This window comes from Leucopleurus acutus (genome assembly GCF_964270905.1).
Source record: "Leucopleurus acutus genome assembly, chromosome: 6".
NCBI classification, from domain to species: domain Eukaryota; kingdom Metazoa; phylum Chordata; class Mammalia; order Artiodactyla; family Delphinidae; genus Leucopleurus; species Leucopleurus acutus.
The window spans coordinates 46,805,729-46,824,964 of record NC_139149.1 but is presented as its reverse complement, the minus strand read 5'-3'; the positions used below and the strand labels follow the sequence as shown (position 1 = coordinate 46,824,964).

At 49.4% G+C, this 19,236-nt stretch overlaps 1 protein-coding gene across 2 annotated transcripts in view; it reads right to left on the bottom strand.

The window, feature by feature from the left end:
- TANC1 (tetratricopeptide repeat, ankyrin repeat and coiled-coil containing 1) overlaps window positions 1-19,236 on the bottom strand; it is a 229,334-nt gene that overhangs the window by 13,598 nt on the left and 196,500 nt on the right. For both annotated transcript variants that reach the window (XM_082841889.1, XM_082841890.1), the window contains 3 exons: window positions 18,623-18,859; window positions 16,607-16,792; window positions 14,113-14,191 (listed from right to left, as the gene is read on the bottom strand). In XM_082841889.1, the coding sequence (XP_082698015.1) occupies window positions 14,113-14,191; window positions 16,607-16,792; window positions 18,623-18,859 (502 nt within the window). The remainder of the gene's footprint in view (window positions 1-14,112; window positions 14,192-16,606; window positions 16,793-18,622; window positions 18,860-19,236) is intronic.

Below are 19,236 nucleotides of genomic sequence, written 5' to 3'. Positions count from 1 at the left end.
TCTGTAACAAGTCCAGATCCTGGGTTAAGAATGTCAGCAAAGGAACAAAAGGACAATTAGGCTGTGGAGGGCCTTGAGTGCCCGGGCGAACAGCTCAGTGTGATCCTGAGGCAGGGAGCTGTAGCTGGCAGCAGAGGTGCTGCGGGAAGGTCAGCCGAGGACAAAACGAGCACGGTGTGAAGGGAACGAATGCAGGCCAAGCGTCCTCAGGACACCCTCACAGCAGTGACTGCGCCTCCCCACCCCCAAGGCATGACTCCTAATGGGGGCTGGGGAGGCAGAAAGACGGGTTTAGTTAGAAGAGGGGCTCTGCCATGGCATGAACCACTGTCTAGAGGGAAGGACGGTGGCAGGTTGCAGGGACAGCCCCAGGCCAAGACAAAGCTCTTCAGCAGAGGACAGGAAGGGGCGAGGGTGGGAGACGGAGACACCGCAGTTGGGAGTGTCTACAACACAGAGGGGGAAGGAGAGGATGGCGCCTGACGCTGCGGCTTGGCTCTAGTCCTAGGGCGACTCCATCTCTACATACAACCTCACACCTCAAACTTCTGGCTTCCTGAATAAAGTAAGCGTCCCTCCAAATCAGTCAGACATCTCAGTATGAAAACTAGGAAGGCACAGGAATAGATCCTTCACAAAAGGTGAAGTCCAAAGGCCAACGAACTTATGAAAAGCGCCCAACCTCACTAGCAGTCCAAGTAATTGAGAAATGGGACTCGCTGCTGGTTGAGGACGTACACATCCTTCCACGCAGCAACCCAGGTGTAGATGGGTGCCCGGACGTGCCCCTGGAGCACACGGGGAGGCGTGCTTGTAACAGCCTGAGCTGGAGCAGCCCAGCTGGCTGTGGACAGCCGACCACAGGTCATGGTGCCAACACTACACGGCCACCAAATAAACACCACACGGCTAAATGCAGTGCAACGGGTCCGCCTCCCAAATTTAACAGAGATTCCAAGAAGCAAAACACAGAAGAACACACAGGGCAATAGCTCAGAACTGAGAGCACTGCTGGGCGGTCTCAGGACAGGCCCACAATGGCCCCCTTTCCGGGAGGGCAGGGCCGGCGTCGCTGGGAACCCTGGGTCTCCCGGCGTCGCTGAGACGGGGAGCCAGGGGCTCAGCAATGCAGCTTCCCTGTGTCCTCTCCAGACCCCCTCTCAGGACAGACACCATGCCTACTCCAGCTCTGTCGGCCGACCATGGTTTACCTCCCAGGACCGCACACACCCAAAGGATGTAAACATGACACCTGGACCTCAGCTCCCTCTCAGGGACAAAGAAGTCGCCAACCACTTTACTGATTTTCTCAAGACAGGGCAACCAGTAAAAACCACAGACGGAGTGGAAGCTGTCTCGGGTCTCGACCACGGGTGCCATTCCTATCCGTGTTACACAGACAGGCTCGTTGTCACCCATCGCACATCTAAACTTGTAAATAACTTACAAATAAATACCGTAAACAGACCAGTACGGATATCGGTTTATAGACGGACGCATTGGGCTGGAGGTGGGAGTTCCCATACCCCAAATGTCTGAACATCGGTGGCCAAGTGATCCTGTCTGTCCTGTGAGCTTCCACACTAGCGCGTCCTGGTCCTGGGCCGGGCATGCCCGTCACGGTCTGCTCCTGCCACGGTGTGAATGTTGGCGATTCTGAAGTAACGTGGGCCTTGGGGCGCTTTTCTTTACACTATCTGGATGGGTCTAACACCACGTCCCTGCAAGCGGGGGCTTTGTGAGATGGAAGCTCTGGACGCTGAGCCACTCCCTGGGCCTGCGGCTCCCCGGCATCCTTCCTGCAATTAGGGAGCCCCTCCTCTGCCGGGAGCGGCCTGTGGCACGGCGGCGGGCACTGGCGCTGCAGGCGGGGACGTGGCCAGGTGCAGGCGGGACACCGTGGACGTAATAAGCTCAAGTCTCTTTTATTTGGTAAACAGGTTTCATCCGCATTATAAATGGGGCCTTTAAGTCAGGATTTCTGTTGCAGCTGCCACTGATTTTTTTTTTTTTTTGCAACAGCACATCAAAAATGACAGCCCGGCACTAAAAATAGGGCCCCGTGTTTGAAGGAGGTGCCAGAGGAGCCAGAAGTCGGAACAGCTGACAGTCGGAGGGGAGCACCGCCCAGGCCCGGAGACAGGGCTGGATTCCCTTCTCCCTTCCAGCCCGACCGGCTGCACTTCTGGTGATTAGCCTTCTTCTGAGATGGTGAAGCGCCTATCAGCACAGGCTGGGAGTCTCACACAGCCGGCCTAAAATGGATCACACCTTCCTAATGAGCCTCTCGCTTTCACCCCGATGCCCCAAACAACAGGACCTGTGTTTTCCTTTTTCTACTCAGAGGGACTCTTTTTGTTGCCGTCACTCAGGACCCCTGAGGCTAAGGGTGTATCTCAAGTTCTAGCAGCCGCGAGGACTTAAGGATACCATATTCAGAAACAAGCCAGGCTGAAGAACAGTCAACCAGATGCTCAAACAAACAAAACCAGCAGAACTCTGCTCAGGAATTCCAGTTATTCTGCTGAAAAGGCTGTCCTCCGAGCAGACCAGCGGCCCCTAACAAGGGTCAGTGCTCTCTGCCTGGCCGGAGAAGGGGGAGGGGCCGGACAGGAGAGAGCGCCTGGCAGCAGGGCAAAGCCGTGGCTTCCGGCCAGAGGAATTCAGAGAGGAAGGAGAAAGAAGACCTCGTAGGAAACGGCGGCTCTCAGAGCCAGCCTGAGCTCACGGCGCTTCGTAGGACTCAAACTGAACATAATTCCTTCTACCGCAAAATCCTCAACAAGATGGCATTTCTGTAATTAAATTCCCACGAAGGCATGTGTCATTTTCTGATTCATTTTACCTCGGCCATACTGTCTTCTGTCTTCAGAGCATGAGTACGTTGGTCGTGGCAGATGTTCATTTTAAGAAAACCCAACTGACCCTCAACAATACGAAATCCTCACTGAAAACATCAGTGAGAGATGGTTCCTGGTCAAATGGATCATTTGCAGGAATCTTTTAAGAACTAAAGTTCTCTGGGCAGAGATGTGATTTACAGAAGCTCAACGGCAACCTGCCTGGAACACAGTCATTCCATGAGCAGGGCTGTTTGTGATATTTGATGGCAGGTCTGTCCCTCAGACACACAGGGGTGTGTTCCTGGGCCAGGCCGGCAGGCCTGGGGGCTTCAACAATGGACTGTCACCCCCTCTGCCCACATCCTTCTCTCCCGACTTACAGAAAAGGGCGACAGGTCAGAGCACACGCAGGCAGTCCCTGCTTCTGGACAGTGACCTTTTCATACACCACACAGTGACGAGCCAGCCCACACCCCCAGGCCCCAGCTGAGCACGCGAGCCAGAACAGTGCGCGCCCGCAGAAGCGCGCTTCCCGCCGGCTGAGACGGCGGCCCGGGTCGTGGGCAGCATGGCCCGGCTTTGCTTCCATACGTGTGTTCACTGGTGTGATTTATTTCCTGACATGCTGGCTCTTCCCATCTTTTATAAAAATGGGTGGAAAATGAATCGTGATAAGCAGCAGGGGTCTCATACATGTCATCTAGTTGCGACCAAGATGGAAACCATTAGATGCGACAAAGGCAGTGAAGACAGAACCCGGGCCGGAGGAGAACAAAGGTAAAAGTGCACGTGGAACGCTGGGGGATTCTCAGCTATTTTATCTAAATGCTGAAATGTAATTTGGGATTCTATAATTTTTTAAACCTCTTTGGGAATGGCAGCCCCTCGCCCTGCACTTAACAAATGACCTCTCGAGGAGTTGTCACCCCAGAGGCTAGTCGGCCTGTGTTTTGCTTTGCTGCCCTTTGGGTCTGGGCAGGGCTGCCACTCAGAGAGGTTGGTCCCAAAGGCCTCTGAATGAAAGCAGTGCCCTGTCCTCGCCCTGGGAAGGCAGGCAATACCCCCTCCCCCTCCCACGGACAGGGCTGAGATTTATAAAAGTCCAGTATCATAGCCTTGCTTTGTTAAGTATTTCCTTCCTGGCTGAAGGAGGGGAGGGCTTCCATTAGAAGAACAAACTCCCCAACAGCTATAAATTCTTCATCTCCGCAAAGATCTGAATCCTCAACAATGCAAAGGATAAAATAAAACACAACAAAGATTGCTCTCACTGAAAAATGCCATTGCACCGGGAGACGAACCCCCAGGAGCCTCCAGCACCCCCAGCCTTGACACCCGTGCTGGGAGGGCGACCTTGCGAACAGGAAGCCGGCTCTGCCCCAAAGCTCTCTGAAGCTCACCAGTGGCTGTTTGGAACACCTTCCTTATTGTGCTGACCCTGCCTCCTCATTCTGCACTTGGCATTAAGTCTCCCAGGAGGGCCTGCAGCTGCAGGCCGGGCTGGGGTCAAGGAGAGGGAATCTCTGTTGACAAGGCAACAGGCGGCAACCAAACCACACATAAAGATGCCCGCACCAAATCAGCCCATTTCCCAATGGACTACTTACAAAGCAAGGCAGAAACGGAATCTGAGGAACCAAGACACCCCTGGCATGTGACCAGTTCTAGAGTAAAAACATGCTGCCAGTCTCTGTACACAGGTTAAATAGGAACCTCCAATTACCAAGGAATTTTTTTATACAAATAAAATGTGTCATTGCCATGAAATGGGACTTCCCATGTGACCAAAATTCTTTTCCATCCTTCAAATCCATAAAGGAATTGCAAAGTAACTAAGATTCTGTCACTTAAGCATTCATTTCAATGCTCTATCAAGACCAAAGGTATAGCATAAATATATTACAATAATTAATATCAACAATCAGCTCATCACAACCTTTGCAGCATATCGTATCTGTTGAACACTTAAAGCTGCCGAGCTCTGGGCAAAAGACTATGGGTAGGGCTTCCCTGGTGGCGCAGTGGTTGAGAGTCCGCCTGCCGATGCAGGGGACACGGGTTCGTGCCCCGGTCCGGGAAGATCCCACGTGCCGCAGAGCAGCTGGGTCCGTGAGCCATGGCCGCTGAGCCTGCGCGTCCGGAGCCTGTGCTCTGCAGCGGGAGGGGCCACAACAGTGAGAGGCCCGCGTACCACACACACACAAAAAGACTATGGGTAAATTCCTACTTAAGCTTGACAAGAATCCTTCGAATTAGAAGATTATGATGTCCATTTTATTGAGGTGAAGGAACTGAGTCACATCATTTGCCCTGAATCATAAAGCTGATTCAGTGTCAGTTAGAAATTAAACCCAAGCAGCTGAAAGAACCTGGAGGCATGCTCTCAATCAGAATAGGAAGATCCTGGTTATCTGAGAGTTTGGGTCCTGGTTCTGCCACCCATTCACTGTGAAACCTTGATGAAATAATTAAATTTCTTTGGACCTCAACTATCTGCACCTATACCATAAGCTTCTTAGTCTCTTTCAGTGATATGCTTTGTGATTCTAAGGGTCCTAGGTCTTGAGAACTTTTAAAGAAGGGTAAGAAAACAGTGCAATGTGAGATTACTGGACAAGACGGCAGAACAGAAGGACCTTGAGCTTACCTCTTCTCACAAGCAAAAGACGAAGATCCTGACATATTTTAATAATATACTCTGACACTTGTAAACTGCCTCCTACATGATGCTTCATGGCCCTTCAAATTCATAAATTTAATATACAACTAACTTCTGGGATTTCCCTGGCGGTCCAGTGGTTAAGACTTTGCCTTCCAATGGGGGGGGGGGGGGTGCAGGTTCGATCCCTGGTTGGGGAGCTAAGATCCCACATCACATGCCTTGGGGCCAAAAAACCAAAATATAAAACAGAAGCAATACTGTAACAAATCCAATAAAGACTTTAAAAATGGTCCATATCAAAAATCTTAAAAATACACACATACACACACACACACACACAACACTAACTTTTACAAGGCAAGTACCACTCATCCTGGTTTTGCAGATGAGGAAAATATGGTCCAGAGAAGTCGAACAACTCACCTCAGGTCACACAGCTAGTGGGAGGGAAGATAGGATTTGAAGTCAGGGAGTCTGGCTGGAATCTGAGTTCTTAATTCTCACACTTCTGCCCCTAAGAAGTCTCCTTTTAAAAAATATCCAACTAATCAAACAGACCATGAACGTTGTTTTAGAACAAGGGTACTAGAAAGCACTTTTCTTCTCCTGAAGAGCTGTTAAGCTTTCTCCCACAGACAGTAAGAATAATCTGTAATGACTATGTTTCCTTCTAACCCTGGTCACACAGCATCCTACGGCCAAAACAGTAGCTCAACCTAGTAAACATTCAGGACATTATGGCAGGGATATCCCTGCTCTTCCTCATGTCCAATTCCTGACTTCTTCCCCTCTTCTTATATGTATTAATTCAAGTAAGCCTCTTCAAATCCTTTGAGGAATTATGTGTGCTATAAATAACATAATTCAATTTAAAAACAAGTTCCTAAACTATGGATGACATAAATCATGTTTCATACGGACTTTGTGCCAAAAATCTTTCAGGGGATCGCAGCTTTGACCAGCTGTCACTTGCAAAGTGTGCTGAGAATGTTCCCATTTTGGACAGACCCCCTTACACACCGAATCACGTGAAGCACGTACAACGTGCTCCTTCTTGTGCCCTCAAAGGGCTGGGCGTGCGCTGAGGAGAACAGAGCTATGGGCAGGACCCCATGTGAGGGGTCAGTGTTTAAAAAGGGGGGCAGTTTCGACAAAACCATCCTACACAAGTTGAGATCCAGGCTCAAAAAAAGAGAACCCAAGTATCACTGCTGTAGGAATTTGGAAGAATCAAGGATGATTTTTCTGTGGGAGAGCAGGTAAATCATGTTAGGAGGGAGTGACCAAAAGAACAAGCAGCCGCGTCTGCGGGTAAAGATGCTCTAAGCTCCCAAAATGTAGATGAGCACATGCCTTTCTGGTGAAAGCCCAAGTTTTGTTTTTGTTTTTTTAACGAATAGGAAGGAACTCCCTAGAACAAAGGCCTCTGTGTACAGCGAAAGCAGCAGGATGAAGGCGGAGCACAGGGTCCCTGTAAGCAGTCAAGCTACCAGCCCATCTACACCTGCAATGCCTCTGCGGGTTTCGGGCCCCCACTCCTTGCCCCCCACCTGCCCTGTAGGACAGGGACACACAGGTCCGCTGATTCCTGCTGTCCTCTCAGCAGAGGAAAGGTCTCCAGAACACACCCACGTCACGGGCAAACCCCAGGGGTCTGCTAGAGCAGGAAGGGGACAGGGTGTGGACAAACCCAGTCCCTTTGGTTCTTACCCCCCAAATCCTCTCTATTGTTAGGGTGACCCCATGCCCATCTCCCTCCTTCCAGAGCCTGCACTACCCCCTCCCCCAGTACCTACATTACCCCCTTCCCCAGTGCCTACATTACTCAACTTTGTCCCTCCCCTTTCACCGTCCTGGGTTATTCCCCAATTCCCCTCCATTCAGGGTCCAGAGCTCCCCCCTCCCATCCTCTCCAGGGTTCTGGGTTATCCACCCTTCCCCTCCCTGCCTAGGTCCTGGGTTGCCCCCTCCACCCAGGATCCTGGATCACCTCTCCCCACCTCATTCTGGGTTATCCCCTCCCTCATATCCTCTAAGGTCCTGGGTTACCCCTCTTTCATGCTTTCAAAGGACAACCAAGAACTTCTACCTTGTTTAGGACTGACAGAAACCTGGATTTCCACCAATCTTACTATACTTTCCTAAAGCAAACACCAGCAGAGGAAGGAGTGCCTGGACAAGGATTTTCCAACAGCAGTACTGGCGAGGGGCTCGGGACCTCCAAAAAAATCAGGTATCTTCAGTGTACAAGAGAAGTCACTTGCTTTTCCCTACAAGATACATTTAGTAAATTCCTTCACACAAATTCTCCACATGCCCCAACAAGCAAGAGACCGATTCTTTTCTTTCCAGTCTCTCACCTGAATTCTGCCCTGAGATGTACCTAACCTGTGTGAAGGCCAAACTCAATCCAGTAAGTCTCAAGCATTCTTTAAATTCTTACCAAACAATAGCCCTCCTCTCTCCAAAAGACCTAAGGTGAAATCTGAATAAACAAAGGGTTATTTTTAAATCAACAACAAGGCATCCTGTCGCCTGACATGCATGCACCGAGCTCTGGGGTGGCTTTGGGTGTGATGAGCTCTGCTGTCCGTGGTCCCTGCAATGAGAGCAGGAGGACACCTCACCCCCAGAAGGACAGGCAGAGCCCCAGAGTGGAAACTGAAGCAGCTGTAAGGAGACGAGAGGGAAACTTTTAAGACATCAACGACGAAGTACAACTCATTACCTGGCTTCCTGGCCCCGTAAGGAAACAGATGTGAGGACCCGCCCCCAAGACTCGCCTGGAAATGCCCACCCCCCAGCTGACAGGCTGGGCCTGAGACTCAAGTCCCATCCAGACTTCCGTGCAGAATTAGAGAAGAGTGAGTGACCTGTGATCAGCACACACGCTGGACTAAACTGCCTGTGTGAACTGTGACGATGGACGGCCACGCAGCTAAATACTGGGGAGAAAACTTCAGCCCTTCTTAGAAAGACAGGAAAATACGGCGCTGTTAACAGCTTTGGCAATAAAAACATAGTGTTTACAATGATTCAACTTCTTTGGAAAGTGTTTACCAACTAAAAGAGCATGGACAACATAAAAGAACACTTGGCATGAAACATTTCCGTCAGACGTCTACCTCCCTCTGACGGACAGGGCCTCTCAGGTCAGACATTAGGGAAGGGCAGCCCCTGGGAGCAGTCGTACGGCAGGCGGGACAGCGTCCTGTCCGTTGGTGAAGCCCACGGCTCCAGGCCTGCTGCAGACCAGCTGTGAAGCAGTGAGAAGGATTTCCGAGGGACAAGAGTGTGAGGGCGCGGCACATCGGGGGAGTGGGCAGTTGGGCTGGTGATGCGGGGAGGGAGATGTTACGGACACACAGAAGGGGCTGGCACGGTCCATCCTGGCCTGTCACCCGTGCCCACACCACGTGTGGCTGCTAATAGCTGGGTGTTCCAAAAGATGTAACCCAGCACCCAGCCACACTGATGACTGGGATGAAGGCATCTCAGCCAGCCTGGAATCCAGCAAGACACGAAGACACCAGAGGATTGGGTCCCGATGAGCAACTGGGCTCCTTACCTCTCCCCTCCAACAACACAATTTCTCCCAAATTATTCTGCAAAGTGAGTGTCACCTACCCTAAAAGTTACCTAGCTTTGTTTTCTCTAAACCCGCTTGTCCGCTCATTCAACACCTATGTGACAAGCACCCGGCAAGATCAGTGGCTAGTGGCTACCTGGCTGGACAGCACAGAAAGCAAGCATTTCCATCACCACGGAAAGTTCTACTGGACAACACGAGACCAGACACAGTGACCACACACAGAGGTGAGCACAAGAGACCTGGAAAGTTCTGCCCTCCTGAAGCCCACAATTTGGGGACGACAAGCTTGCATCAAATAAGCAACACCAACAATCGAATTTATCAGTGGTAAGTACTACGAAGGGAACTGCAAGGTGACCCCAAGGGGCCGGGGCTGGGAAGTCTTTGCTTACAAGACAGGCAAACTTGCTGAAACAGAAGGGCCTTTATGCCCCTGTAAAGAGCGTGAAGTTCTGCCCAGAGACAGACAACAGGCTCACAGACTTGACAGTGGCCTAGAGTTTGGAAGCACAGTTCCTCTGACAATTCACAACACCATGAGTCACCAGTTAAGCATTTCTGATCATTCCACTTTGGGCACATTCCCATCACACACGGACAAGGAAACAGTAACTCGGTTAGGTCAAGACTTCGTGGGAGCCAGTACTTGCTTGTTATGGCTGTGGAATGCCTGAAACAGAGATAACGCAAGCATCTGATGGTTCAGGCTGCCTGGAAACCATGGGATCAAGGCTGTCCGACCAAGAGTGTGAACGTCACAAGCAGAGGGTCTCGGCTGCCTCGCGGGCAGACCGCTTGGTGGAGATGCACCCCAAGCCCACTGCGCTGTAGCTCCGAGCTTTCTCCTTACTCCCCCCTCCACCTGAGTGTCACACTCCTTGAACTGCGTGAGCCCGAGGAGAAGCGCTAAAGAGCTACAGGACTGATTTTGGAAGGGCTGGATCTAGACATCAAACAGACGTAAAAGGCAAATGGCTCCAAATGCTGGTGGAAAGGGAAACTTACATAAATTAGGCCCTCTGCTCTCCAAAACCAGCAGACATACAGGCATAACTCATTTAATTGCACTTTGCAGATACTGCTTTTGCTCACTTTGTGCCCCGGTGTCATGTTTTGGTAATTCTTGCAGTATTTAAAAATTTATTATTATTATTATTATGTACTCATTATGGTGATCTGTGATCAGTGATCTTTGGTATTATTGCAAAAAGATTACAACACACCGAAGGCTCAGATGATGGTGAGCATTTCTTTAGCAATAAAGTATTTTTAAATTAAGGTATATACATTTTTTAAAGACATAACGCAATTACACACTTAATAGACTACAGTACAGTGTAAATGTAACTTACATGCGCTGGGAAACCAAAAAATTTGTGTGACTCACTTGTACTGTGCCATTCACTTTATTACAGAGGTCTGGAACCAAAGTCACCATATATCGCCAAGGCACATCTGTATTCTGCAACTTTTCTTAAAACTCTGAGTTTACTGCAATAAACCCCAAAGTAAACATTGTTCCCATTTTAGATGAATGTCTTAAAAATCTACTCTATACACTGTCTTGTCTCTTTATACCTAAGGCAGGAGCCACCCCCTTTCGGGACACTGTTTGGTGACTCCAGGTCATCAGCAGGGAGATGCTCAGGGCACTGAAGACACACAACTGAACTTACTGCCATCACCTCCACGCGGATGGGGCTGGGTGACAGAGGGCCTCCCGTGGGGCTGTGCCCCCTGTGCTCCCTCCTCCCCGGCTGTCCGCTGTCATTATTTCTCACTGATGAACTGCTGCTTCCAGTCGGCAACAGGCATGAAAACCCCACTTGTGCAACACACAGCAGCTCCCCCGAGATTGCAAAGGTCCCTCCCAGCAGAAAAGTGGAGGAGGACTTTGCACACTGATTTAGCGCTCCCACCTCCTGGACATGGCTGGGAGAGGACAGATGGGCGGGTAGCTGTGCTCCAAACAGGGCGGCGTAGTGCTGCACGGAAACCAACGGGCCCTTCAAAGATGGGCAGGTGAGCCAAGAACACACCCCAGAGACCCTCTTGGAGCCCCATCAGCTGGCTTTTTTTTTTTTTGCGGTACGCGGGCCTCTCACTGTTGTGGCCTCTCCCGTTGCGGAGCACAGGCTCCGGACATGCAGGCTCAGCGGCCATGGCTCACAGGCCCAGCCGCTCCGCGGCATGTAGGATCTTCCCGGACCGGGGCACGAGCCCGTGCCCCCTACATCAGCAGGCGGACTCTCAACCACTGCGCCACCAGGGAAGCCCGTCATCAGCTGGCATTTTAAAGCCAAGCTGTCCATAGCTAACCTACACTGAACAGACCACACAGGGTCAAACAGAAATAAGGAATGGCATTATTCACACACAGAGTCTGGTTGTCCCGTCACCTGCCCACACCCCAGACACGATCACTCCTGGGATCCTACCCTCTCACTGTGGTTGGAGAAAGACAAGCTCCATCCTAGAGTGCCTTGGACACAAAGCACCACTGACCACACCTAGGAAAGAGGATCAAACAAACCAGGAAGCAAAACAATCGCTTTCACTCTGAGGGTCCCCAGCAATTAGGAAGCGTGCACAGAGCAGCTGCTGGGGACCCACCAGCTGGCAGCTTGGTGAGAACAGGATTATGAGCTGACCCATCCACTCAGGCTGTCATCAGCACCGGGGCCTTCTCTTCCAGAAGGCATTCGGGGTCAGGTGGTGTGGACCCTATGTGGCCAAACACAGACCTCACAATCTGAGCAATGCAGCAGACACTCGTGCAAAGCCCCATTATTTGCAGATGTTTTCTCATCTAAAACCTCCTCCTCAAGATTTCAAAGTATTCCTCTGACAACCACAGACCTGGAAATCAGAAGGGTTTGTGGTAGCCGACACTGGTGGACATTTTTGAAGGAACACAGGAGAAAGGTATCAGATAGAAAAACGCGGAGCAGGCAGGATTGGTTTTACTGACAGGCAGCCACAGAGCGCTGCTGGGGCCTCGAAGCCTGAGAAATAGTGCTTAGGTTTCTCTTGGTTTACATTTTTTCAAAAGTCTCTCAAAGGCTTGCCTGAGTTAATTCACGCTTAATGCCTGCTGAGGGAAGATGTGACCTGCTTCTCAGGCTGCGAAGTGGTCTGGAGGTTATGCATGAGGCTTTGGAAGGGAGGGGCTGAACTCTTACTCATCCTTTCACTGAGGTTGATGGGCGTCTGTAGTTTCCCTTACGTGCTTCTTTAGCCTGCAACCTAGCAGATTCTCAGGGGGGAAGGGAGGGAGGTGGTTACTGAAATTCAGGACTCATCATCTCCAGACAAAACAGACTGCTCACACAGGGCCCTCAAATGAAGCCCTTCTCTGCTTCTCTGGACTTTTTTTTTTCCAGAAAGAAAACTCAACTCTAATATTAAAGATTGGAGATTCTTATTTGAGCTAAGTGAGGGCTGTCACTGTACTGCTACTAGCACTGACCCTCATCATCATCACCAGCTCCTCTCATTACTGGCACTGTAAGGCCGGCACTTTAGACAGCTTCTCACAGTGCTTCTCTATTTGTCCTGAGGCCACGAAACCACCTGGGTGCCCTGTTAGGAAAGGGTCGTCTTGGACTCACCCTAGACCTAATGAATCAGAATTTCTAGGCTCAACTGCCCCAGGGAATCTGATCATTGGGAACATTTGGCCAAGATTATCTCATCTCATTTAGTCTTCACTGCAATCCTATAAAAACTTATTTACCTCGTTTGACAAGGAGGCAAAGTTACCTGCCCCAAGTTGAATGACCAGGCAACGGAAGGCAGGGATTCGGACCTTCTGGCTAAGCACAAAGAAAGTCACGTGCTAACCTGCCCAGCTATCCTGCTGCCTGCAACACAATGGGAAGTGGTAGAAGCCGTCCTTCTATCAAATTACAGAGCAGTCCCTACTGTGGCACAGAGAAATGGGTGGGGGAAAGACTCCAGACGGAATTAAGGCCAGTATTTACATCCACACACGTGTACCCCAAGCATAATCCGATCCCGTTTGGGGGTCCTGTGCTCTCCCTGAGCCCCGGGTCATGCCACCTCTCCTCCTGCCGGGACCTCCATGGCCCACATCAAGCAACTGTAAGCCCCACGTGTGTGTGTGATGGCAACCGTGGTCGGGGGGGTGAGCACCTGTGATACCCACCAGGAAACTCTGAGGCTTTTCCTAGTAAGTATAAGTTAGCTGATGGACTCTACACAGCACCATTTGGCTTGTTAGGAAATAAGTGAGAAGCATGTGGAAATAAATCTCTGCAGGAGACACTGAAGTCATATACGCTATGTATACACACAGGACACAGCCCGGAAATGCATATTAAACACCTTGGTTACATCTATTAGACAACAACTGCTAACAAAGTCTTACATTTCTAATACCGATTCAGTCAAATGGAAAATTTCAAAGCAGTGTTATTTATATTGAGCTGACAAGTATCCAACTCAGATGTACTCGTCCCAGGCTTCCTTCCTCCACTACAGCTCAACACACACCCGCACACCCTTGGAAACTGACTTGTTAGCTGGTATTCAGGACTTTAAGCAGATCCACGAGGACTGAGTGCTACTCTCCTTCCAGGAGGCAGGCCAGAGCCTTCCTTGCTGAGCACCTTTGATTCACCTGAACATGGGGCTGGAAGTTCCCACTCTGCTCACTCTGCACGGGTCACAGGAAGACCAGGTCGGTTAGGACATGAGAAAACTCAGCAAAGCAGAAACCACGACCTTATTTGGGTATTTCTAGCTGACATTCATCACATGCACAGAAACTGCTGGTAAATCCAAAATGATTCAAATTACACTTGCTTCTAGAAAAGTTTTACTAGCCGTTTGGGAAGCTTTAAAAGCTCTTAACTTCAAATGCCTTGTGATAAAGTAACAATATATAGGACTAGATGCATCCCAAGTCATTCTTAAGACAATTAGGCCAAAATGCGGGCTAAAACGTCAAGAAGCTACTTGGCCCCGACTACAAGCAGTGGAACCATAATTACCTGTTTCTCCCCACAGTGTGTCGGTGCCATTGATGTCTATTTCATGCTCCTTTTCCAGTCCCAGCAAGCACTGGACCACCTGTCAGAAGTGGCAAGGTGATTTAATGAGTTCTCAAAGCCATATGTGCTTATTGTAACCTATGTATCAAAGGAGAGAGTGTGTTGTTTTTTAACCATGATTATCTTATGCTGCACAAGGAGAGAAAACATGATGAAAATGGTTTTCTAGCATAATTCGTATGCTATTCACACTTTCCCTTTGAGGAGGAGAAGAAAAAAAGACAGTGAATTTCAGCAACATTGTTCAGGACTACTAGGTACTCAGAATTCTAATGAATTCCAACATGACCCAAATATGCCAGCCTAATCAACGAAGGACAGGGGAGATCATACACAGTGCAGTTTCTGCATAAGTCGCCAGAAGACGGTGACTCCCTTTTTTCACAAGGAAGGAAAACAAGGTGATGTACATACCTTTTCAGTAAAATAAAACAGTGCTGTTGCAAATTTCTCTACTGACAACATTATTCTTTTCCCCTCTGTCAAAGAGCAGGCGGGGTCACAGGTGTGGAGGCAGGGGTGCTGGCCCGCGGGGAAACAGAAGTATCTGAGCCCCGAACCAGAGCCAACATCCACCCCACTCGTGTGCAGCGACCTTGAGCTCGCCGAAGCCATTTTCCAGTCTCTCAATCCACTCCCAATAAGGGCCCTACATCCTAGTCCTGAAAACCTGTGAATGTTACCTTACATGGCAGGAGGGGATGTGCGGATGTGATGACGAATCTTGAAATGGGACGATTATCCTGAATTATCCAAGTGTATATTTGATATACACTTGATAAGAACACAGCTGTTTATAAGAGGGACAGGAGGAACCAGGGTCAGAGGAAGGAAGACATCAGGAGACAGGAGCCTCAGTTAGAGTGACACACTCTGAAGACAGAGGCAGGGTCACAAGCTAAGGAATAAAGGTGGCTTCTAGAAGCTGCAAAAAATAGAGAAACACTCTCCTCTGGAGCCTCCAGAAGGAACACTGGCTTCCTGACCCAACTTAATTTCAGCCTCTGACCTCCAGAACAGGTTGTTTTAAGACACTGAAGTCTGTGGACCCTTGTTACAACAGCATGAGGAAACTAATACACCCTTCAAGTCTTTTGGTGAACAAATCCTGTCCTTTTCCACGGAACAGTTACTGGATGTCCTGCAGTTGCTTTTCCACAGCTCCCCGCAGCCAGCTTTAAAACGAGCTGAGACCAAGGTCACATCCACTGTGGCTTCCCTGTGCTCCCTAAGATGATTTTGCACATTCTGGACACACACAGATTTAGGGAACAGTTTAAAGAGGAAAAACACCTACATTCAAATAAGTGGACTTAACGTGCTCTCTCTGAATCTATGTATATGGGTATTTAAAAGTATTTATTTACATTTTTATTTTAAAGGAATTATAATAAACCCACCACATGGTAACAGTTAACACATTTTTAGGAAATGAGTATTTTCTTCAAGCTAAAACATATAGATGAGTTGACTGGCCTCGTTTCACATTTTTGTAAATCTCTTTTATGTCTGTATTAAGAAAAGACAGCTGCGTTTTCTTATATGCTCCTGCATTCAACTTACTGCAATATATTGTGTTGGCTGGAGTAGTGTATGTGTATAGTTTTGATGTTTTAAATGCCAACAATAAGTTAGCAGTGTGTGCGTGTATCTGCTCTAGTGTTTTAAATGCTAAAAGTCAGCCAGCTGGCTTTGCAACCAAATTTACGTTTTAGTCATTGTGGGGAAGAATCTTACCAAACGCTGGCAACTCTGTAACTGCTTGAAGATACGTAATACAGCGTGAGAAATACACGGAGAGAGAGGGTAAAATATGATTAGATTTACAGACATACGGGTCAGGAGATGCCAATGAATTCTTCAAATCGAGGAATACTGACACCTACCAGAAATGAAGTGCTCAATGTGACTACGGCATGAGGTTTTCCTTCAGTGCAGGAACCACGAATGGTAAGCACTCTTTCATGCTACCAGAGCACTGAAGTTCTATTTTTAAAAATCCTTCAAATACTCAAGAATAAGTTTATAATTAGGATTCCATGTGATTATTGTTAAAAGATCACAAGGACAAAAGAATGAATCAAAGGGGAAAAAGGTAGACAGCAGAGCTAGAGGGTAAAAATAGAACAAGGAAGGAAGAGGGGAAGAAACAAGGAAGAGCAGAGAATGCACACCATGGAGGGGCTCCGCGTGGGAGCAGCCAGCCCCTACCGGGCCAGCACCTGAGACTGTGGGCACTCCCCAGCGTTTTCACTCACAGGACAGGCTTGATAACAACAGAAGATCTTTACACGTGGTGAAACCCTCATTTTCTTTCATTCCTTTGGTGTATCACAAGCTAGCAACTCAGAAGAAGGTGGATGCAAAACACCAGACCCACTGGGCTACACGGGGCTCCCAGTTTCCCAGGAAGAGCCCTGGCAGCCCCACTCACCGAGCTGTGGCCCATGCTGGCGGCCGCTGTCAGTGCCTGCTGCAGGGCCTGGCTCTTCCTCAGCACGCCTGGCTGGGGTGGGCCCACGGACCACTCACAGGTCAGCAGGTAGCGGAGAATGTCGCCGTGGCCCCTCAGTGCGCTGTGGACCAGCGCGCACTGGCCTTTCTTATCCAAGTGGTCCACCTGGGCGGGGTGGGGAGGGGAGGAACAGGGGAAGGTCATGGTTTAGCATCACTTTGTCACAGTGCCCCACACATGCTCTGCACAAACCCCATCCCACTGCAGGTGTAAGGGGATAATGTCCCAGTATGTCTCTCTGGAGAGTCTCCGTCTGAATTACTATGGTGTAATTAATGCACTATTCCAGGCCTCGAGTTCCCTCTGTACAACTAGTGATCACAAGACATCCTCCTCGCAAATGACTCAGAGCTCCAAGTTCTCTGGGAAGCAGGTATGAGGACAGACCAAAACCTATACTTCCCAACCTTGGTAACTTGGGCAGAGTATTCTAAATCTGCTGCGACAAGCTATGACTTGGGGAGTAGAGCAGTTCTTTGCTTACTGAGACAGGAAAGCCAGCGAAAGGAAGGGATCTGGAAAACCCAGCTCTGAACGAGGAAGAGCAGGAAGGGACCCCAAGCGGCATTTTACTGGGGAAGGCAGGTGACCCAGGACGTGTCAGCATGCTAAGTGTGGTCGCAAAGCCAGGAAGGCCGGCTAGCCACAAATGGGGAGTACCCAAGTGCTGCATACCCCCTAATGGTGCAAGAGGCAGCAGACAACACATCATTCCCTGTCTAAACCTGGAAACATTAGCCTGGAAGAGGATTCAGGGCCCAGCCTTGCTTGCAAATTCTGAGGATGCTCTACACCTCAACCCAGAGGCTTTTGCAAGAGCCACTACACAACCCATCCCCTCCTACAGAGCTTTCAGCTGGCCTCCGGATAAAGCCCAGCCACGATTTGGAAGTGGAAATGGAGGTGTGGTGATGAGCAGTAATGAAGCCACTGGGAAGGCTTACCAGCAACATTTCCCTTCTTCCATGAGCTAAGGGTGACCTGTCCCAAATGCTTTATTTTTGAGAGAAAAAACCAAAAAGACTCCCATAGTTACTATAAGCCTAATATCTTGTCGTTGAACTTTAAAGATCCTAACTATAAAGAAGAAAGACACACGTCAGTGATTTACTTCTACTGTGGTTCAAAAGTACCTTCTCCCTTCCCCCAATGAAGTGCTTATAAACCTAAACAGAGTTTACTGGGAACTTGGCACTGTTCTCATTTAATCTCTTAACATTGATAGTCCTCGAGTAACCCCTTAACAATATAGTCACTGTGTATTGTTAACGTACTGATTTACTTATGCTCACACAACAGCCCTGCGGTAGGTCCTGTTGTTATGCCCATTTTACGGATGAGAAGCCTGAGGCACACAGGCTCAACAACTTGCCCAACGTCCCAGCTGGCAGCTGGAGAAATGAGAATTTGGGGCCTTCCAGTGTTCCTGCAACCCTGTGCTTAAGCACATGCCTTCCAAGACCCACAGAACTCATTTTATTGTTTTTTTTTTTTTTTTTTTAAAAAGACATGAAACGGAATAAGAAGAAAGGAGAAAAAAAATCAAACATTTATATGTTTTCAACCCATCCAGTGCTGCGTTAAATTCTGTGACAAGTTCCAGGGCCACGCTTGCAGGCTTTTGAAAGGCTGGCCTTACTCAGGCTGCTGGCGGTCGGGAGCCTCCCCTGGGGCAGGATTAAGCAGAGTAAGAGCTTCGAACAAAACACACGGCCCCTCTCTTTCTCGGAGGTGACACACACACCCACATCAGGCTACATCACACACTGTCTGGAGCCTGCAGCTCCACCTACACTGTGGTGATTTCTGTTCGCTGCAACTTGACAAAGCAGAGACCAAAGGGAGCTTGGCCCAGAAAATGAGAATTCTACAAGCAATGGAAGACCCCTCCCACCTTCGCCCCTGCCTCCCCCGCCGGAGAAGGCTGCTGCTTACCCTCGCCCCCTTCTTGGCCAGCAGACACACCAGCTTCATGTGGCCGGCAGCGGCCGCGTAGCAGAGGGCAGTCATGCCGTTCTCCGACGTGCCGTCCAGGCAGGCGCCAAATTCCAGGAGCAGAGTGACCACCTCCTCGTGGCCGAGGTGAGACTGGACGCACAGGATCGGGGCATTATTTAACACTTCGGTCCTGTAGTTCACGTTGGCCCCTCCCAAAATTAGGAGACGGCTCACCTGTGGGAGAATGTCCCCCAACAAGATTAATTTCTCACGTAGATGTCAGTCACAACAACATCTATGGAGAAAGGTGGTATTCTTGATCCAGTGGTTCTCAAAAACTTGAGTGTGCACCAGTGTGACCTGCACATGCACTGAAAATGGACATCCTTGCCGGTGGGAACGTAAAATGGCACAGCTGCCACAGAAAACAGTATGGAGGTTTCTTAAGAGCCAGCAATCCCACTCTGGGTACATATCCAAAGGAAATGAAATCAGGATCTTGGTATCTGCACTGCTGTGTACGGAAGCACTGTTCACAATAGCCAAGAGATGCAGGTGAACTAGAAGGTCAACAGATGAATGGAAAAATGTGATATGTAAATACATACAGT